The sequence below is a fragment of the Chelonoidis abingdonii genome, chromosome 15 (genome assembly GCF_003597395.2).
Source record: "Chelonoidis abingdonii isolate Lonesome George chromosome 15, CheloAbing_2.0, whole genome shotgun sequence".
NCBI classification, from domain to species: domain Eukaryota; kingdom Metazoa; phylum Chordata; order Testudines; family Testudinidae; genus Chelonoidis; species Chelonoidis abingdonii.
The window spans coordinates 55,845,474-55,865,951 of record NC_133783.1 but is presented as its reverse complement, the minus strand read 5'-3'; the positions used below and the strand labels follow the sequence as shown (position 1 = coordinate 55,865,951).

General features: G+C 40.9%; 1 protein-coding gene across 4 annotated transcripts in view; it reads left to right on the top strand.

Annotated features, from left to right (window-relative positions):
• Positions 1 to 209: 209 nt before the first annotated feature.
• The window catches only part of VTI1A (vesicle transport through interaction with t-SNAREs 1A), a 353,610-nt gene continuing 333,341 nt past the window's right edge, over positions 210 to 20,478 (top strand). For 2 of the 4 annotated variants that reach the window (XM_032793542.2, XM_032793544.2), the window contains exons 1-2: positions 210 to 392; positions 10,669 to 10,727. In XM_032793542.2, coding sequence (XP_032649433.1) covers positions 299 to 392; positions 10,669 to 10,727 — 153 coding nt within the window. In that variant the 5' untranslated portion in view covers positions 210 to 298. The remainder of the gene's footprint in view (positions 393 to 10,668; positions 10,728 to 20,478) is intronic. The other 2 variants (XM_032793541.2, XM_032793543.2) reach the window with 1 other exon arrangement.

The window sequence follows — 20,478 nt, the reverse complement described above, 5'->3', positions numbered from 1 at the left end:
TCCCCTTGGAAATTCTCCTGCCGATGTTGATTCCGGATGTAGTTCTTGGCTTCTGAGGGGACGATTATTCCCCAGGTCCGGGTCTAAGGACTCGGCGGGCAGCGGGAGGGGGATGGGCAGCTCTTAGTCCTCCAAGGAAGGCGGTATCGCAGGGTCAGGGTAGGAACCATTGTCGAGGGTTGATGTTTCCGGGAGGGACGCTTTTGACTAAGCACAACGCGGAAGCCTCTTGGCCGAGAGCAGCTGAGGCCGGCTTCTCTTTTCTGCCGCCGTCCCCGGCCCGGACCCTGCCGCTACCATGTCCTCCGACTTCGAGGGCTACGAGCAGGACTTCGCAGTGCTGACAGCGGAAATCACGGGCAGGATCGGGAAGGTGCCCAAGCTGCTGGGCGGTGAGTGAGGGGGCGGGGTGCCTGGGTGGGGGCGGGCTGGCGTGTGCGTGAGGCGAGTAGGTGGGGAGGGACCCAGCGTAGGTGCTACTTTCAGCCCCTACGAAAGGGGCCGGGCACGTGTCCCGGACACCTCGTTATCTGTAGGTTGCTGAGAGGGTGTGGGGCTCCTGCCCGGGTGAGGCACCGGCCGGCTTCCACCGCGCGGAGGGACGCGGGGTTTGTAGCAGGACCTGCTCCAATACTGCATTGGAGTGTCCGCCGTTCCCTGTCAGACCGGAGCTACTAAGGGTTTGATAAACATGAAACACTTTCTCCTTTGGTGGGGGAAGGTCTGAGCAGCAGATGCGCTAGAACGCTGCCTGCAGGCTCAGGAAGGGGACAGTACCTCAGCTTGCACTCTGGTCACAAGTGGAAACAATGGATGCACAGATTTTTAAAAGTCAGCAGAAGGGACCATTGAGAGGATCATTTGATCTTTTCCATAACAGGCCATAACTTTTTGGCTGATATACAGCATGTTGTTTAAGAAGACATTGCTCTGTGGTTGTACAGTATCTACCACAATAAGGCCCTAGGCTGTGATTGGATGCTATGTAGATGCTACCGCAGTACAGGAAATTGCTTTGATTTTTGTAATTCCATAACCTCATTGGAGAATGGCTGAATAAATACATTAATCTTCTTCGCATAATGTCAGTTGTTCAACTAAAAAGAATACAAAAAGATGAGGCGTGATACATGTGAGGTGGTGTGCTTCAGAAGGCTTTTGGGAAAGACTGCTAATGGCCCTCTCCCCTACTCTGAAAGCAAGAGGGTGGGAGGGGAGTAGTAGTGCTGCTTCTGCATAATACAAATTTCCTTTATATGGCAGGGCTCCTGAATCCTGCTGACCTCCATGTTTCCTTCTGCTGCACGAGATGGACCTGCTAGAAGCGTCCCTTTGAATTGATTTGAATAAGAGAACTTCTGGTTAATTTTTTTCCCAACATTCAAGAATTTAGCAGATGTTGGGATGCTATTGATTCGTTTAGAAGGATGATTCAACGAACAGTCCTTGTTGTCACAATACATAAGTGGGAACTTAACCAAGGCTGTGTAGTATTACAGAACCAACAAGCTGTTAGGAACAAAAGATGTCTTGAGGAAGAAATGTCTTCTGTGAAAGCAAATAGCGTTAGAAAAGCCAAGAAAAATTGGATAAGGGGAGTGATTTCTAAATAGATTTTCTGTGAAGCTCCAGCAGATCTTAAGGAAATGAAGCTGATAGCTTCACGAGTTTTATTAATGTTCCTTAGTGTCTGAGAACTCTGTCCCTCCTAGGGTATGATTCAAAAGTGTATTAATAACAGTTTGACTGCTTGAGCCAAAGGAGACTATCCCCTGACTGGTGATGCTTTTCTAGAACTCTAACATCTAGGTGCTAAAACTGTTACATGCTTTCAACACTGTCTGTTGTCTGAATTCTAATACTTTCCCCTGGCATGCTAAATATTTGTAGGCAAATAGCCTCTCAACCTCTTCTTCAGTTTTCTTTGGGTGTGTTTTTTTTCTTTTGTATTAAATGAAAGAGGGAATCCTACTTGCCTTCTTTACTTGAGTGTTGTAAGGATTAATTATTTCAGGACTTGAAAAATCTTTTTACCTATTTGCTAGTTATGGGGGGAAGGGAGAGCCTAATCTGTCATTTTTGGCAGGACTCAAACTTTAATTTAAAAACTTAAAAAAAAAAAAATGATAGTACTTAAGCTTGTGAAGACTACTTTGCACCTGTAAACTGTTTCTGCATTATTTTCCTGAGCCTGCAGACAGCCCTCTTTCTTATAGATGTGATGCCTTTGCAGGGCTATGATGGTGATAGGTACATCATAAGAATTTGAGAGAACTGAATAAGATGGGAGTAAAATGTGATTAAAACATGTCTTACAATGCAGATACAATTCGGAATACATTCAAAGAGCAGATTTCTTCTTTAGTCACTTGTCAGGGTAAAACTGCATTTTAAAATGACTTTATTTATGTATTCTTTCTATTTGAACAACTGACATTATACCAGGAAGATTAATGTATTTCTCCAGCCATTCGCCAATGACATTGTAAAATTACAAAAATCGAAAAGTTCTGGTTGAAATTAAAATTTTCTTGGTGAAATAGTACTGTTTACAATCTGAAATGAATGACAGAGGATTAATATTATTAGAAAACCTATTTAAAATCTTTTATAATACCTAATAAAAGTGTAGTAACTGCTACTTTTATTAGTAAACAGTAATGAAGAAGTTACTGAGCAAGCTGATTGGTGAAAGCCAATTGCTAACAAAAGTTAAATGGAGACTATTATATTGGTTGAGAAATGTCCCTAATCTAGTATATTTAAATTCTTTTGACGTCACTTTCATTTTCCATGTAAATGTCTTGTATGCACTGTGAGATCCTTATAATGGTGCTGATTGTGTGTGCACAGAAATGAGATACAGTTGAATTTTATCCCCATGTTGTTCGCAGTGGAGGCAATAGACATCTTGCCAGCATCATTTTCAAACTGAGTTTGAAAAAATTTTTTTTTTTCAAACTGCTGTCAGGGAGCATGAAGAAAGCACTACCGAAGATGATGATTCTGACCGTCATTAATACAAACAGGGTGCTCCAGATGTATTGGAATTCAGACTGGTTGATGGCTTTGGAGGAGATATCACCACAGGAACCACCATGATGCTGTGCGGCTGTTGATAGAGAAGCAAGAGGATGAAAGCTAGCAATGACTTCTATGTGACTTTCCTGAATTGACTTTATTCAGTAGAGCACCACTTCTGGGCTCAGCCAGCCTGTACTGACTGGTTGGACAGGACACTGTTGCAGACTTGTGTTGACTAGCAGTGGTTGCAGAACTTTAGGATGCAGAGGGCTGCTTTTCTGGAAAACTGCACAGACCATATCCTCTGTTTGCAATGCTGGATCACCTTCAGTGTATGCTGTTATTAAGAGGATGCTACTATCCTGGATAATAAACCTTGGAGATTATTATTATGATGTAGGGGATTATTGATGCCTTTGAACACTTGTGGTTTCCATATTACATAGGGGCCATTGATGGGAGTCACATGTCTGTTTGTGTCTGTGACATCTCTACCAGGCATTGGAATTAATCAACAGAGAGAGGAATTTATCCTTAATTATACAAGGCCTTCTTGGTCATTATGGCAGGCTTGTTAACCGTAATGTGGCATGGTCTAGAAAGTGCTGCAGTGCCAGGATCTTTAGAAAACTTACATGTTTTTGGTAATGAAATGAATTTTTTTCTTCCAAAACCACTATTGATATTAATGGTATTGTAATTCCATCTGTTATGCTGGGAGACCCAACTCACCCTTTGCTTCCATGGTTTGTTAATCCTTTTACCAGACACTTGAATAGAGAAAGGAGCTTCTTAACTATACCCTGGGTAGCTGCAGAATGACTGGAGTATGCATTTGGAAGACTGAAAGGAAGGTGGAAGCGACTCATGACAAGGCTGGATGCTTCAGAGAAAGATCTACCTTTTGCACAATGCACAGCGGCTATGAGAGCAAGGGAGAGCCTCTCCAAAGGGGGTAGGAAGTGGCGAGACATTCAGAACATTATGAACAGCTGGAATGGAAGGGAAACACTATGTATATGTGTTGCACTCAGAGGTCAGCAATATCTTGTAATGTGTGCACCAAACTAGACTACTGTCTTTACCTAAACTTCTCATTCTAATACTGCTGATCAGTGCGAAGTGCTTTGTGAAATAAATAGGATTTTTCAGCTTCAGTGCATGTACTACAGTGGATTTAATAATGTTATGTCCTTCAACTAGTGAGTGCTTGAGATGCCTTTTGGAACACTTGCAACCACAATGCCGTATAGAATCTATGCAATATGAAATGACTCTAGTCTCAAATGCCTAGTCTACCTCGGTTAACTTCACAGGTATTTAAATCTAACGTAGCTCAAAGTCATTATCAAACTGTGGACTTAAGTGCATTTTTTACTGGTATATTCCTTGCTATGTTTTTGGCTACAATAAAACTGCACTGGCGTAATGTGTTTGTTTTTGTTCTTTGCTTGGTTACCATCTAGCTCAGCTCTAGAAGGATAGGCACAGGTGGCTGAGGAGTAGGGATAGGAAACATCAAGGTGCATGGGGCAGAGAAATGACAGTACCCTTTTCTGTAAGCACTGGATTAAATATATCTAGGTGGCAGACAGGGTGGGGGGGAAAAGTTACTTTTCATTCTCCAGCTTGGCACTGTTTTGAGCATGTTGTGGGTGCTAGAGAAAAGCAGAGTGAGCAGAGGATGGAAGGTGTTGCCTAGGGGTGGAATGTGACTTCCCTCTGTTGTAAAATCCACCAGACACAGTGGTGTGCAACCAGTCCCTGGAAGAAAAAGACGGTTTAGAGGGGCTATGGAAACCCAGAGGACAGATAAATGTGGCATAGCCCACTACGTTTTCCCTACCCAGCATTGTGTCAGGGGTTTTTTTGGTCTGGGTCTCATGAGGTATCTTATATCCCTGTTATCTTACTATCTGGGGACCTCACAATTTCTTCAGTGTATTTATCCTCACAACACCCTTGTGAAGTAAGAGAGTGATTTTTACAGATGGGGAACTGAGGCACAAAGTGACCAAGGGAACACTGACACAGCAAAAAACGACCGGTGAGTGTCAGAGCCCATCTCAGCAGTCTTGGGATGGGGCTGCAGAGCTACAAATAGCAGTGTAGATATTCAGGCTCGAACTGGAGCCTGGGCTCCAAAACCCTTTTCTTTATTGAGTTTCAAGGCCCAGGCTCTAGCCTGAGTCCAAACATCTACAACACTGCTATTTTTAGCCCCACAGTATGAACCCAAGTCCATTGACCTGGGCTCTGAGACTTGCTGCCCAGGTCTTTTTTGGGGGTGTAGAGGATACCCTAAGTGACTTGCCCAAAGTCATACAGAAAGTCTGTAGTGGAGCAGAAACTGAATCCAGGTCTTCTCAGTTGCAGGCTAGCACCCTAACCACTGGGACAGCCTTCCTCCTAGCCATCCATGTCTCTGACTGGGTTGTCACTGGCTTCTCCAGCTGGTTTTGAGGCATACTGAAGAGATCTTGGCTGTCCAGGGTAATTTGCGCCTGGTCAGGACCTGTGGTTGGCTGTATGGTTTTTTTTGAAAAGTTTCTGCCTCATCACAGGACATGGCCAAACTGTCCAAAATTTACTGGGATTCTGTGATAGCATCTCAGGCAAAAATCAGGTCCAGCTCCTCAGATATGCACGTGAGTTAGAATTGCAAACAAAGGGGCTTGGGGGGTGTCTCCAGTCAAGATGAACCTGGAGCAATGGAAGGTGCACAGGTAACCAGATAGAGTAACAATCGAGATGTGAAGTAATGCAGAGTGAACTAATAATGGAAGAGATACTTGAAGTTATATAGTTCACTCAAACTGGGGATGCTTTCCCATGACTCTTCTGAAATAGTTGTCACTTCCAAATTGGATTAATTATATGTAGTGGGATAAAAATCAAGAGGAAATGAGAAAAGATAATTTGTGAACGCAAGGCAATTCATGCTGGAAAAACTAAAGCTGTGTGGTAAAAACTTTTATTAACAAAAAGTCTCAGACATCACTGTGAAGAGGAAACGTTGGAGTTACTCTAATGTTATGCTTTTTTAATCTGTTATGTTAATTAGTATAAGAGAAAGAAGTTAAGGACATTGAGGTCAGTGGTAATTGGGACAAAATACAACATGGTTTTACAAAAAGTAGATCTTGCCAGACTGACCTGATCTCCTTCTTTGAGAAGATAACAGATTTTTTTTAGACAAAGGAAAAACAGAGGATCTAATTTACTTTGATTTCAGTAAGGCATTTGGTACGGTTCCACATGGGGAATTATTAGTTAAATTGGAAAAGATGTGGATCAATATGAAAATTGAAAGGTGGATAAGGAACTGGTTAAAGGAAAGACTACAATGGGTCATACTGAAAGGTGAACTGTCAGGCTGGAAGGAGGCTACTAGTGGAGTTCCTCAGGGATTGGTTTTGGGACCAATCTTATTTAACCTTTTTATTACTGACTTTGGCACAAAAAGTGGGAATGTGCTAATAAAGTTTGTGGATGACACAAAGCTGGGAGGTATTGCTAACACAGAGAAGGACTGGGATATCATACAGGAAGAACAGGATGACCTTGTAACTGGAGTAATAGTAATAGGATGAAATTTAATAGTGAAAAGTGCAAGGTCATGCATTTAGGGATTAACAACAAAAATTATGGTTATAAATTGGGGACACATCAGTTGGAAGTAACAGAGGAGGAGAAGAACTTCGGAGTATTGGTTGATCACAGGATGACTATGAGCTGCCAATGTGATATGGCCATTAAAAAAGCTAATGTGGTTTTAGGATGCATCAGGCGAGGTATTTCCAGTAGAGATAAGGAGGTGTTAGTACCATTATACAAGGCACTGGTGAGGACCTCATCTGGAATACTGCGTGCAGTTCTGGTCTCCCATGTTTAAGAAGGATGAATTCGAACTGGAACAGGTACAGAGAAGGGCTACTAGGATGATCCGAGGAATGGAAAACCTGTCTTATGAAAGGAGACCCAAAGAGCTTGGCTTGTTCAGCCTAACCAAAAAGGCTGAGGGAGATATGATTGCGCTCTATAAATATATCAGAGGGATAAATACCAGGGAGGGAGAGGAATTATTTAAGCTTAATACCAATGTGAACACAAGAACAAATGGATATAAACTGGACACTAGGAAGTTTAGACTTGAAATCAGACAAAGGTTTCTAACCATTAAAGGAGTGAAGTTCTGGAACAGCTTTCCAAGGGGTAGTGGGGGCAAAAGACATATCTGGTTAAGACTAAGTTTGATACATTTATGGAGGGGATGGTATGATGGGATAGCCTACTTTTGGCAGTTAATTGATCTTTGATTTTAGCAGGTAATAGGCTCGATGGTCTGTAATGGGACGTTAGATGGGGTGGGATCTGAATTATTACAGAGAATTCTTTCCTGGGTGCTGGCTGGTGAGTCTTGCCCACATGCTCAGGGTTAGCTGATCGCCATATTGTGGGTCAGGAAGGAATTTTCCTTCAGGGCAGATTGGCAGAGGCCCTGGAGGTTTTCGCCTTCCTCTGCAGCATGGGGCACGGGTCACTTGCTGGAGGATTCTCTGCACCTTGAGGTCTTTAAACCACAATTTCAAGGACCTTCAATAACTCAGACATAGGTTAGGGGTTTGTTACAGGAGTGGGTGGGTTAGATTCTGTGGCCTGCGTTGTGCAGGAGGTCAGACTAGATAACCATAATGGTCCCTTCTGACCTTAAGTCTATGAATCTTATGATTTTTCTACAGTGGTGAAAATAGTGTTTTAGAATGAGTACGGCAAGTGGGATCCTTGGAGTTTTGCCATTGGTCTAGCTGAATCTAGGTTGTCACTTCTTACTTGATTTTTGCCTAATGTTTGAGACTAGTTGAAAGTTAGAAAGGTCTTCTGCAGTGCATGTTGTTTTTGAAGACTGGCTGGGCTACACTGCTTTTCTGGGGATCTGGCAAGTTCACTTCTGTGAAGGAGACACTGACTGCTTCTGTAGCTGACTGCATAGTTCTTAACTGTCTTTCACCCTTTTAAAATTTACTAATTTAACTAACACTTGATTGTACAGTTGATGTGTGGGCTTTGTATGTGTGTCTGTGTCATGTTGCTGTGTAGTGGCTGACCCACGCAGAGATAATGGATTTGTTAGTAATACTGTTAAGAAGATCATCTCCCTTAGCTCCGGTGTTAAAAGCCTCTTGCCTTTTCTTGAAGTGAGGGGACCCTGGTTTTAGTCCCAGTCTTGTACTAATGCACCCCTGTATTCACACCCTGAAAACTACTGTAATAAACTTTGTACAAGGCATGTCATGTGAGGCATCTTGGAAAACTTGTAACGTGCTAATCAGTAAGGCTACATTTTAATCATAGATATTTTTAGTAGAAGTCATGGATAGGTCACGGGGAGTAAACAAAAATTGAAACCCTGTGACCTACTCATGACTTGTACTATATACCCCTGACTAAATCTTGGCCGGAGAGCGGCCCAGGGAGGGTGCTGTGAGTGCTTGGGGGAGTGGTGTCTCGTGATCGGGATAGGGGGCAGTGGTGCGTGGCCCAGGACCCCTGCTGGTGCTAGAGGTGGGGGGGAGGAGGCGGTCAGTGGAGCTGTCAGGTTCCCTGCCTGGCTCTGCGCCTCCCCAGAAGTGGCGACATCCCCATCCCTCAGCCCCTAGGCGAAGGCATGGCCACCTCTGCCTTGAGCCTTGGCTTTGCAGCTCCCATTGGCCAAGAATCATGAGCAATTGGAGCTGAGGGGGTGGTGCCTGCAGGCGGAGGCAGTGTGTCGAGCCCTTGGCTGTGCCCCTACCTAGGAGCCATGGGATGTTGCTGCTTCCAGGGAGGTGCCCCCCCACCCGAGGTAGATGCTGCCCAGATCCCTCTCTCCTGCGCCCCAGCCCTGAGCCCCCTCCCACATCCAACCTCCTGCTGCTGTTGTGGGAGAGGGAACACGGTGGCCCAAGACTGCTCCAGCAGCGGCTGGTGCGGCTGCCCCAGGGGCTCAGGAGGCCTCTGAGCCAGCCACACCAGCCACTGCGGAAGTCACTGAGGTCCTGGAAAGTCACAGAATCCGGGACAAACTCAATCTTACTAATCAATAAAATGTATGTAGCACCATCATGTATAAAGTTATGAACTGTGATGCTGTGTATAAGAAAGCTGACAATTTATATCACTGTTACATAATTTCCATAAATCTTATACAAAGTAATTCATGTCAGGTGTCAGTGGGAAAGTTATGTTTTGCTAAGCATGATTATACTGTTTATAGGCATGTTTCATCTTTGTGTCTCAAGTTTATGAATATTGGCTATGTCCCTGTATTTTAAACCTGTTTGTTTTCCTGGATGACACCCTCTAGATAAATTTACATCATATCTAGACAGCTGTGTATTGATGGCCTATGAAGGACACTCAGCTCTGACAATGGGCTATAGAAGAAACTCATCCTGCCCAGATATCTCTTCCTGAGGATGCCTCAGACAGCAAGGGGCCAATAGCCACCCACTGTGATTCAGCAAATGATGATATGCTCATGTGACCCTGGTCTCCATCTTTGGCCAGTATCTTTCCACACGTAAGGGCTGTGGGCTTCATTTGGGACAGTACAGTTCCATGCACATGGCAGAGGATATAAAAAGACACCTGAGACATCTCCGTGTTGTCTCTTTTTCCTGTCCTAATTGTCAGGACTATGGATTTAGAACTAAAAGGAGCATTTTGAACTATAAACTGAAGACCTTCCAATCTTTTGGAAGTTACCACAAAGAGTTTACAAGCCAGCTGTCTATTCCATCATTGCTTAAAACCTGATATAAGGACTCTGCAATCATTTGTATGTATATGATCTGTTAACCATTTATAACTCCCTTCTTTTCTTCTATTTATAAATATTTAGTTAAACTTTGGGGGAGTTTGGTCAGTAAGTGCTGTAAATGTGATGAAAAACTTTGCTTGAATGTAATATACTGTAATTTTTAAGTTATGCACTAAAAAGCATTTTATCTTTATTTTCTTGTAATCATTTCTGAATTTTATGCCTCATTGCTTGTACTCACTTAAAATCTATCTCTTTTTGTAATAAATAAACTTGTTTTATTCATCTAATCCAGTGTGTTTAAATTGAAGTGTCTGGGTAACTCCATGTAGGGTGGTAAATTGTGGGTATATTATTACCTTAAAGGAAAACGGGCTTCGTATATTTGGACTGTCCAGGAGAGGGCTGGACAGTATATGACATACATTTCTGCGGGGGGGGGAAATCTGAGATTGGGCATCTGTTGGGGTCACCTGGCAGTATGATGAGGTTGGTGAGAGCCAGAGTGTAACCCAAGTGTAGTTGGCAGGCTGCAGCTATACACAGACACTCTGGGTGTGATTTGCATGCTGGAAGGCTGTTTGTGAGTGATCCTGGTGGGAGCTACTACCAGCAAAGTATTATAAGGCACTCAAGGTTGCAGGGCAGGAGTGACATAGCCCCTCCCTGAACTGGATTGCACCTCAGTGTGTCACAATTATATACTAATTTTACACCGAAAAGAATCCTTTGTGTCAGATACTAAGAACTAGCACAGATAAGCTTTTTCTAAAATTGTATGTGTGACTTTTCTTTGCTGGGAAGAGTAAAATTTTATTTCTCGCTTCATAATTCTATTTTAGATGAGAAGAAGCAGATGGTTGCAAATGTGGAGAAACAGCTAGAAGAAGCAAGGGAACTGGTACGTCACAGAATTTCAAATGTTATATGAAAATTCCTGTGGAACAAATAAAAGAAAGTACCATTAGTGTAATATTCATCATATATTCAGAAATAATGTCCTGTCCATAGTAATGTGAGACTGTTATTAGAATATGAAACACAAGCAGGAAGTGTGTCAAACATTACAATCTTCTGTTAAGTAACATATTCTCTGTACCTTTGTAGTAGACTTTTAGGGGCTTTGAGGTATGTGTTTAGAAATCTGTGTGTGGTAACTTTAAAAATAACATTTGTATTTCTGTAATGCCTTAACACTAAAAGATCTTAAAGTGCTATAGAAACCCTAATTAATATGACCTACCTAATATTCTTGTGAAGTAGATATTGGGTAAATTGAGGCACAGAGCTGTTAAGTAAGATGCCTTATATCTTAATGGGATTTGGTGGTAGTACTGGATATTGATCCTAGAAGAAATTGTCTAGATATTGGATATACTTTGTTCAAAGTGTTCTGCAGAGACACCACATTCCAATAAACAGCTGTGGGGTTTTATAGTATTCCCACTATCAACAGTCATATTTCTTTTGTTTAAAAAATATTGCAGAAATTATAAGAAGGAAAAATATAGGTGCTGAAACATTAAATACTGGATTTCAGGTGGTAAATATCCCGATATGTGGCTTGAGTGTGCCCAGAATTTCAGGGCAGTTATTTATTGTATGTATTCATGCAGCAAGTTATGCAAGAGGAGTATGTGTGTGGGAGAGAGGAAATGCTGCTTGTAATAACATCCATGGATGGAAGGCAGTATAAGAGTAAATATTCTTTTTCTAGTGTTTGTTAAATTTATATCAACATGAGGAATGTAGTCTTAGCCTTCCATCAAAGCATTAACTACTTCTAATATGTAGCATGATGAGAATTTCATCTGTGCCCCTTGTATGGGAGGTTTGAAGCACTTCAACTAAAGTATACAAGTCTTATTGCTTGTATTCTTGTTATGCAGGCTAAGGGCTGGGTTCTGCTTTTGATTGTGCATATGTGATACCTGCTGACTTCACTGGAAGGCCTGTATTTGCTTCTGGTGGCTGAAATGGTCCCTTATTCTCATGAATTCTCAAGCCAGGCAAAGTCATGGAAGCTCCTAATTGTCGGAACTGTTTTTCCTCCTTCCTTATCTTCCCCAGTATAGCTAATAAGGCTCCCTGTTGAATCCTAGTAATGACTCAGGATGGAGCTTCTTCATAATAAATGGAAATAAATTTTGTTTTCTGCAAGTCCAGACAGGGCCGGCTCCAGGGGTTTTGCCGCCCCAAGCAGCCAAAAAAAAAAAGCCACGATCGCGATCTGTGGCAATTCAGCGGGAGGTCCTTCGCTCCGAGCGGGAGTGAGGGGCCCTCCATCGAATTGCTGCCGAATCCCTGAAAGTGCCGCCCCACTCCGGAGTTGCCGCCTCAAGCACCTGCTTGATAAGCTGGTGGCTGGAGCCAGCCTGAGTCCAGAAAACAAGCTTTGTGGTTCCTCTTTGCCTAAATGTCTGGGGTGTAGTTTAAGTTGTGGCTGAGAGGACAATGAGATATTGTATTCAGTTGCACCTGAAGTTGGCTTTCTCCATGTGGTGAATAGCAGTTTGCTTGTGGGGGATTTGGGCTCCCTGTTGCATGCAATTGGATTATGAGTTTGATCTACTGGTTTCAAAAATATAGCCTGAGAATTAGGCTGTGGAGCTGAATTTAGTGATTCCATTTCTAGCCTTTCTAAGTAATTATGTCCGTGACCCTTTTGCTGTTTGTTATGAGCACTGATGATGAGTTCTGTTTAAACTGTACGCACTCCAGCGCTGGGACCGTGTCATATTCTTGTTATACATTTTATGATACTGTAGAAATGCTTTTTTACTCCTGAGCATGGTGTTCACTTACACAGCTGGAGCCCTTGTTTCACAGTCAGATCCCTCCTGTGGATAGAACCATGGGCAGGGGCTTGGGAGATTTGGGGTCAATACCTGACTCAGCCACAGACTTTTGTGTAACCTTGGGGAAGTTACCTAATATCTCTGTTTCAGTATCCTCATTCAGAAAGAGGGATACTATTTCCCTACCTTGCAGGTGTGTTCCAAAGATAAATTAAATGTTTGCTAGGTGCTCTGATATTATGATGATTGGAGCAATGCAAGTACATAACAGACCTTCTCTCTTCCTTCTCCCTCACAGTATCAGTACAAGGCAATTATACTGTAAGCGTTTCGGTGACAGATCATTCAAATTTGGTTTTCTGTGCCAAGTAATTCTCTATCATTGCTTGTTGAAATGAGCAGAAATTGACTTAATGACTCATTTTTCTCCTTGTGTCATAATACATACAAATTTGGATGATATTTTTTCCCCTGAAGATTAAAAAGAAAATTCTCCTTTCACATTTTTATCCTAATGATGATCTTAATTTAATGTACTGCATTTTTCTTCCATGCTTTTGTTTTTAGATCTCATCGCTAATGCTACTAGACAGGTGCTTAATGTAATTATTGGCTTTAAGCAATTACCTAACATGTCCAAGGCTTGGATTTAATAATCAGTGTGAACAAAAACTGCTAATTACAGAACTGATTCAAAAAATTTCCTTTTAAATTAATGGCTACAATAGAAAAACAAACCGTTGCTCTAAATTGCTACCACTTGTAGTCTTGGTACATAGATTTGCTCAGTTGTACTGTCTGATCAAAGAACTATCATTGGGGGAAAAAATTTCTTGTTTTAATTCACTTTATTTTCCTTCCTTCTTGGTAACAGAATTTGTTGACAGTGCTTGAATTTATTTATGATGCCTAAGGGTTAATTTTGTTAATCCATATTTTCTGCCTTTTAGCTGGGTCAAAGCACAATGCCAATTGATTGAATAGAGTTGGCTTTGGATATGTAATTTCTTTCAGCCTCCTAGACTCCATTAACAGGAGTGAGATCTAAAATAAATGATCTCTCAAGTAAAATGTAATAATCTTAACTTCCTATCTGTAGGAATGCTATTTTGATATTTATGCTTTCAAAAAAACATGGTAGTCCAGTTCTGATGCCATGCTTCAGAACTGACGTGGGCAACTTAGAGTCCAGAGGAGAGCAACAGAAATGTGTCAGGTTTTCTAGAACTTTTATTATGAGGAAAAGTTACAAATATTGGGCATGTTTAGCCTTGAGGAGAGGGACCTGATAAATCTTCAAATATGTTAAAGGCTGTTTTAAAGAGGATTGTTATCAGTTGTTCTGTGTCTCCTGAAAATAGGACAAGAAGTAACAAACTTAATCTGGAGCAAGGGAGATTTAGGTTAGATCAGTGGTTTTCAACCTTTTTTATTTGATTTTAATTTTGAATGCAGGTGTGGACCCTTTCGGGAAATCTTAGAGGTAATCTGCAGAGCTCCAGGGGACTGCAGACCACAGGGTTAGATATTAGGAAAAACTTCATAATGGTAGGTAAGCTCTGAAATAGGCTTCCCAGGAAGGTTGTGGGATCACCATCTGTGACAAAGTGGGAATGTTATTAATGTGTTCTTTGAATACTAGGTGGGGAGTATTGACCTGGGACGGTTGCAGGGGAGTTTTGCTGGGACTGTCTGCATTAGGGGATGGCAGACTTTCCTTGAGGGAGGATACCTGAGCATGTAACATGAGACCCCAGGAAGGGGGTTGGAGGCCAGGTGACATCTCTGCCCGGAAAACTGGAAAAAGGCTGGGGGAAGGGCCGGGAGAAGGCTGAGTGAGACAGCTGGAGGGAGTTTCAGTTTGGAGCTGGCTGGGAAAATGGAGGGGAGCCCAGATGGGCTTTGGCCTCCTCTTTTTCCCCCCTCCCCCCGTAGGACCTAATTGAGGGGGGGGTCCTGTTGTCTATACCTGCAAGACCTGTTTTGCTGTCTGTCTGAGAATCATGGTGAATCGCAGGAAGCCAGGGGTGTAGGGCCTTGTCTCCCCCCACACTCTGACACACCATCACTGGAGGTTTTTAAGAACAGATTGGACCTGTCAGGGGTGGTCTAGGTTTACTTAACCCCCTCCTCAGAGGCAGGATCAGATTTGATGACTTATTGGGTCCCTTCCAGCCTTGCATTTCTATGATACTACAGTACTTGAGAATTAAGAGGCTATCTTTCTGAAGCACAAGAGATAGCATGTAGGTTAGCTCTCCAGTTATGTGTATGCATCTTCTTTCTGTGATGATAACCTGGCAGTATAGTACACAAATTTCATGTTTAATAAAGTTGCATTTCAGAATGTGCTAAAGTAATTTTCTCATATTATTATTAGAAAATAGTATTTGTGTGGCTGATAGGCTTAATTTTGTTTGCTCCAAACACTTTTTGTTTACCTCAGGTCTTTAGAATCCAAACAGTATTACAGTTAACATAAAATGCTGAAAAAAAGCAAGCCTAAACAATTCGTTTGCGTAATTCTGGCAGCTAAGAGGGAGACTGCCATTAATGGAACTGTAGGCCTCTGTGAAGTCTTTCTCTCTGATAGTTTTCAGAAATCATTGTTTGCAGATAAGAAATTAACCTTTTATGCAGAAGGTGTTATCCTCTCTGAGAACAAATTGGTTAACATTGGATAAGAATTTCTGTTGCACAGTAAATGTCATAAAGGAATGACCTGCTGATCATGACATTTTGAAAAGAAAAGGATAACCTTGGACCTAAATGTAAATTTATGTGTTTTATGACATCATCATCATGGTCAAAAAAAATCTGGATCTTTGACATTACTAGCACAGAGGACACTAGTGGATTTTTTTTTTTAAATGGCTATTTGAGGGAACTGCAATCATCACCTACTCTTTGCCTGGAAAAAATTGGAAGGACACTAATACAATATTTGGTAATCTGTTATTCCAATAAATATTTTAAAAGCAATTGTTGAACTGTTCGGTAAGGAATCCCAAATCCTCTTTATGTAACTCTACTCCAGCACTAACCAACATGTGGAATGCTTTTTGTAAGAACAGTAAGTAACTGAGAAGCCTTGGTTTTATCTATGCATCTTTGTCACTTACCACTATGGTGCATACACGATGTTAGGAGTAAGGCTCACTCATTTTGGATAGACTTTAGATTAACTTCCAGTGTCAAGCATATTTTTGATCTGTGGGTGAAGCTAAATGATCTAACGAAGGCTCATAATCTAATGAGGTAGGTAGATATGTAAAAAGATGCTCCTTTTGAACGTGCTGTGGGAGTATTTATTTGTAGTTTTTTTTTATTATGGTCAAATGCCAGATTCCACTTGTATGGACTAATTCTGCTAGTTATGATATCACCAGCTTGGTTTTATTAAGTATTAATACTACCATATCTGTACTTGCATAGGGTGCTGTCTGTCAGCTGAGTTTTCGTTAGGGATAAGTAGGCACTTTCCATGGCATATGCTACCAAGTAGTTTAATTTGCTTTAATAGCACCAGTGTTTATCAAGTGCGTGTACTTAGTAGCAGCAACCTGCGATACATTCATGATTCTTTGAATATTGGTGTGTTTCCTTTCTGAAGCTGCATTGACTAGAGGGGAACAGGTCTGCTGTTACCTGCAGGAGAAGGCAGCTGGTACATAGTACAAGGACAGACACAAAATAGAACATATTATTGGATACCTATCATATGCATATATGTGATTATCATGAATTACTGTATTAGAAATCTATTTTTTTTTAAAAGTTGGAAAATTGGGTAAAATGTGTAACTCTTGTTCCTGGTTGAGATAAAACATTTTGATACCAGTTGTATTTTTACTGTTTCAGGGGTTCTCAACCCATTTATCATTGTGGGCTCATATGCAGCTCTCTGTGTGTTATGTGGGCTGCATCCACACAATATATATACTACCTGTATGGCCATGAGGATGTCACATGGGCTGCAGCTGTGAGGTGATGTGGCCCACGGGCCGGGAGTTGAGAATCACAGATTTATTTGCTCATTGCATCCAATTCCTTCCCCAGTAAATCTGAAATTTTGTTTGGGGCGGGAGGGCGGGGACTCGTCTATGCATAGTAAATTCTGAGAGAATCTGTCTTCATAGAACTTTGTGAGAGGAGGCTATGTATACTGGCCCTATAGCACACGTCAGTAATTTTTGCCCATTTTTTGTTCTTTTGCAGTTGACTATATAAAGATATTCTAAAAACTAATAACCAAAGGACACATCACTTTTGATAGGCTAAGATTTGTGCCAGAAATGGGCAGGAGTGTCGTGCTGTGTGGTCTTCTAAGCTTGCTGTGGTCTGTTTCTAAGCTTTGTTCTTAGCCAATGGGGGTGCGGGTACGTTAAGTTGAAACATATGTGAATCAAGAGATCTAGCTATATTTTCCAATTGTCTAAATTTATAATCTGTTCCTTATTATGAAATAAGAGTAGACAGTAATTCTGCTGTTGTGGGATTGATTCTGAACAGCTGTCCCCACGATTGCACTGTAAGATCTGAAAGAATACATCTCCCAGGATTACATGTTACATACTTTCCCTTTAGCTTCCATTGCATTATGATTGAACAAGTACCGGTAATAGTAGGGCAAAAGATACTTTTTAAGTTTACCTTCAATTTTATTTTTTCATGGTTTTCAGGAAATTTTTTTTTTTGTTTTGAAATCTAGCTCTACTCACCTTGATTGTATTTGAAAGACTAATACAATATTTGAAAGCATGCATGCTGAAATCTATAAATAAGCATGAAACTTGATTATATTTAATAGCTGCAAAATGAAATCTGTGTTTTTCTGCTATAGTATGTATACTGCACTACCTTGCATGATATTCATGAAAAGTTACCAACCTAGGCAGCGCAAAAAAAAAAAAAAAATCTGCTTATCTACCCTCATGATGACAGCAAGGAAGAAACTTTATTCTTTTTCACCAAAGCATGTAGACTGATGCAGTACTTATATATCGTTTGGGACAGCAAAACCATGTTATTTGCATAAAGGACGACGCATACAGATTAATCCAAAATTTTGCACAGGATATACTGTTCCCCTTCTAAAACTGCTGCAACTCATTTAATGTGAAAACTAAAGAAAGAGAGAGCCAATAAGCAGCCCAGACCGACTCCCATAATAATGGACATAGCTCAACTTTTCACCCTAACTGATCATATCTTTAACTCTGGCCACTTTTTGGCTATGGAGGGCTCTCAAAAGAGAGAGTAACTTAAAAACTATGTATATCTTCACAAATTTATCCCAGAGACTCACTCTCTTAATGGAATCAAAATCTGATTTCAGATCAACAAAGGCTGTATAAAACTTCCCTTCTTGGAGGAACAAAGTTTATAAATTGGGTAAGAGAGGGCAAAATAACTGTTGGTAGAGCAATCCTTCTTGAAATTGGCTTGTTCCTAAACAAATAAATTATAACTCTTTCCAGTCCTCTAATCCCAACAGGAAATACTTGGTATGGATATTAAAAACCATGTCTAAAAGGCTAATAGGTCAATAATTGCTAGGGTCATTTGTCACCGGGGAGGGGAGGGTGACAATCCCTACATATTTTTATTAGTAAATAATTTTGCTCACACAGGGCCCAATCAAACAGTATAGTCCTTATAGACTTCTGCTGGGATAAAATCCTCCCCTTTATTACATTGGTTTTATCAACATTCTGACTTCCATGGAGGAGACTGTAGGCCATCCTGGATAAGGATAGCAGGTGAGGTCCATAGAGATAATAGATGGATTGTCATTGTACAAGGCAAAAAAAAGTCTCTCCAAAGCGTGTCTGGGGTAAGAGCATCAATTTTTACATTAATCTTGTGGTAGACCAGGGGTCAGCAACCTTTCAGAAGTGGCGTGCAGTGTCTTCGTTTATTCACTTTAATTTAAGATTTCGTGTGCCGATAATACATTTTAAACCTTTTTAGAAGGTCTCCTTCTATAGGTCTATAATATATAACTAAACTATTGTTGTATGTAAAGTAAATAAGGTTTCAGAATGTTTAAGAAGCTTCATTTAAAATTAAATTAAAATGCAGAGCCCCCCCAGACTGGTGGCCAGGATCTGGGCAGTGTGAGTGCCACTGAAAATCAGCTCGCTTGCTGCCTTTGGCACCCGTGCCATAAGTTGCCTACCCCTGTGGTAGACCATTGCTGCCATCATCCAAAATAAAGGAGATTTTTGTTTGTGGCAGTGAATTCAAATATCTTCCAAAGGACCTTTTGATAATCCAACTTTTTCTTATTCAGCATTTTTATAGTTGTTTCTAGGGATAACTAATATCTTGACAGAATAAGAGGAACTATTATTTCTCAGAGCTCTTGCAATAATCTGAAAATGTTTTTTATAAACTGAAGCAATCCACATCATGACAGATTCTCTTATCTTCTAACGGATACAAAAAAATCTTTTTTTTTTTTTTAAATGGTCGAGTCATCCTATAATTTAACAGTCTCAGTTTGTGTGTGCTTGTGCTTGAAAATTAAGGTCCAAAAAGCTTATTCTTCAAAACTTATCAAATCACTGGGTATGAGCTTCTCTCTGACTTGAGGCTTTGCTGCTATCTAGTGCTTTTCATTAGATCTCAAATCGCTTGTCAATCTTTAATATATTTATCCACAGCACCTCTGCAAAGTTGGCAAATGTTAGAAACCCTATTTTTATGGATAGTGTCTCTGTGCATTAATTCCCTAAGTGACTTGCCAATGGTGATATAAGAAGTCTTTTGGTGGAGTAGGAAACTGAACTTGGGTCTCCCAAGTCGTAGGCTTATGCCCTAATCACTGTACCAAATAACAGATTCCACTTAATATACTTGAGTTTACACTTTCAAGATCAGGAATAAAACACAATCTGTCAAAATCCCTTTGGAAAATGTGGCTTAAGGGCAGAAATTCACCTCCAGATGTTAATGATCATTGTCTATAAAAGCCACTATAAAACTAGAGAAACAAGATCACCTTAAAATAGAAACTGCAATATAGTCAAACACATTGCCCCATCTAGAAGATGAGTAAAAAATGACCCTCCAGATCTTTGCCATCTCTACCATTCAAAGTCTCCAACCAAAATCTATTTAAAATTACAGAAGATTTACAACCTGGAGTATTTCTTACCTTGTCCTTAGCATGTCCAGGGAAAATGAAGATCACACCCTGTTAAATGACGTAGCGGGAAACTAAACAATTCCTTATCCCCAGAACTTGGTTGGTCATAAAAATTTCTCCAAAGAACAAAGATTGGTGATGAGAACTTTTCTGTAAGCAAGTCAATGAGAGATTCAATCCCTGCTCAGAAAGACACACTATAGAAAGGGAAGTTTGAAGGGGCATATGTATCTTCAGGGCTAATGGAGTACATTTATTTGGGAAAATAATACTAGAGACTTGAAAATAGGGATTGCCTGGTGTTATTAACTAGTTATAACATTTAACTTAGAGATGAGCAGGGCAAGACCATTTGCAGGATTATGCATCTTTGCATGCTTAACACACTCTTCAGAATTCAAATACAGATTCAAAGTCTGGTAAATCAGACTCATACTTAGAAATCCAGTTTCTTGGAAGAACACTAAATCAAATTGAGATAAATAGTTACTGAAATCCAAATCCTGGGAGTTACTTTTAGGGTGAGCCGTATTCCATACACAGCTTTGATAAATGTTTTGGTGGAATCCCTATCAGGTCCATCTAGTCAATCCCCTTCCCTTTCTAGGGTCTCAGTTGAAAAATTGTTATGAAAAACTGCAGCATTGGTTTTGTGATTAGGCCTAAATGTCCCAGGATAGTGATCTTCAACTCTCCTGGAT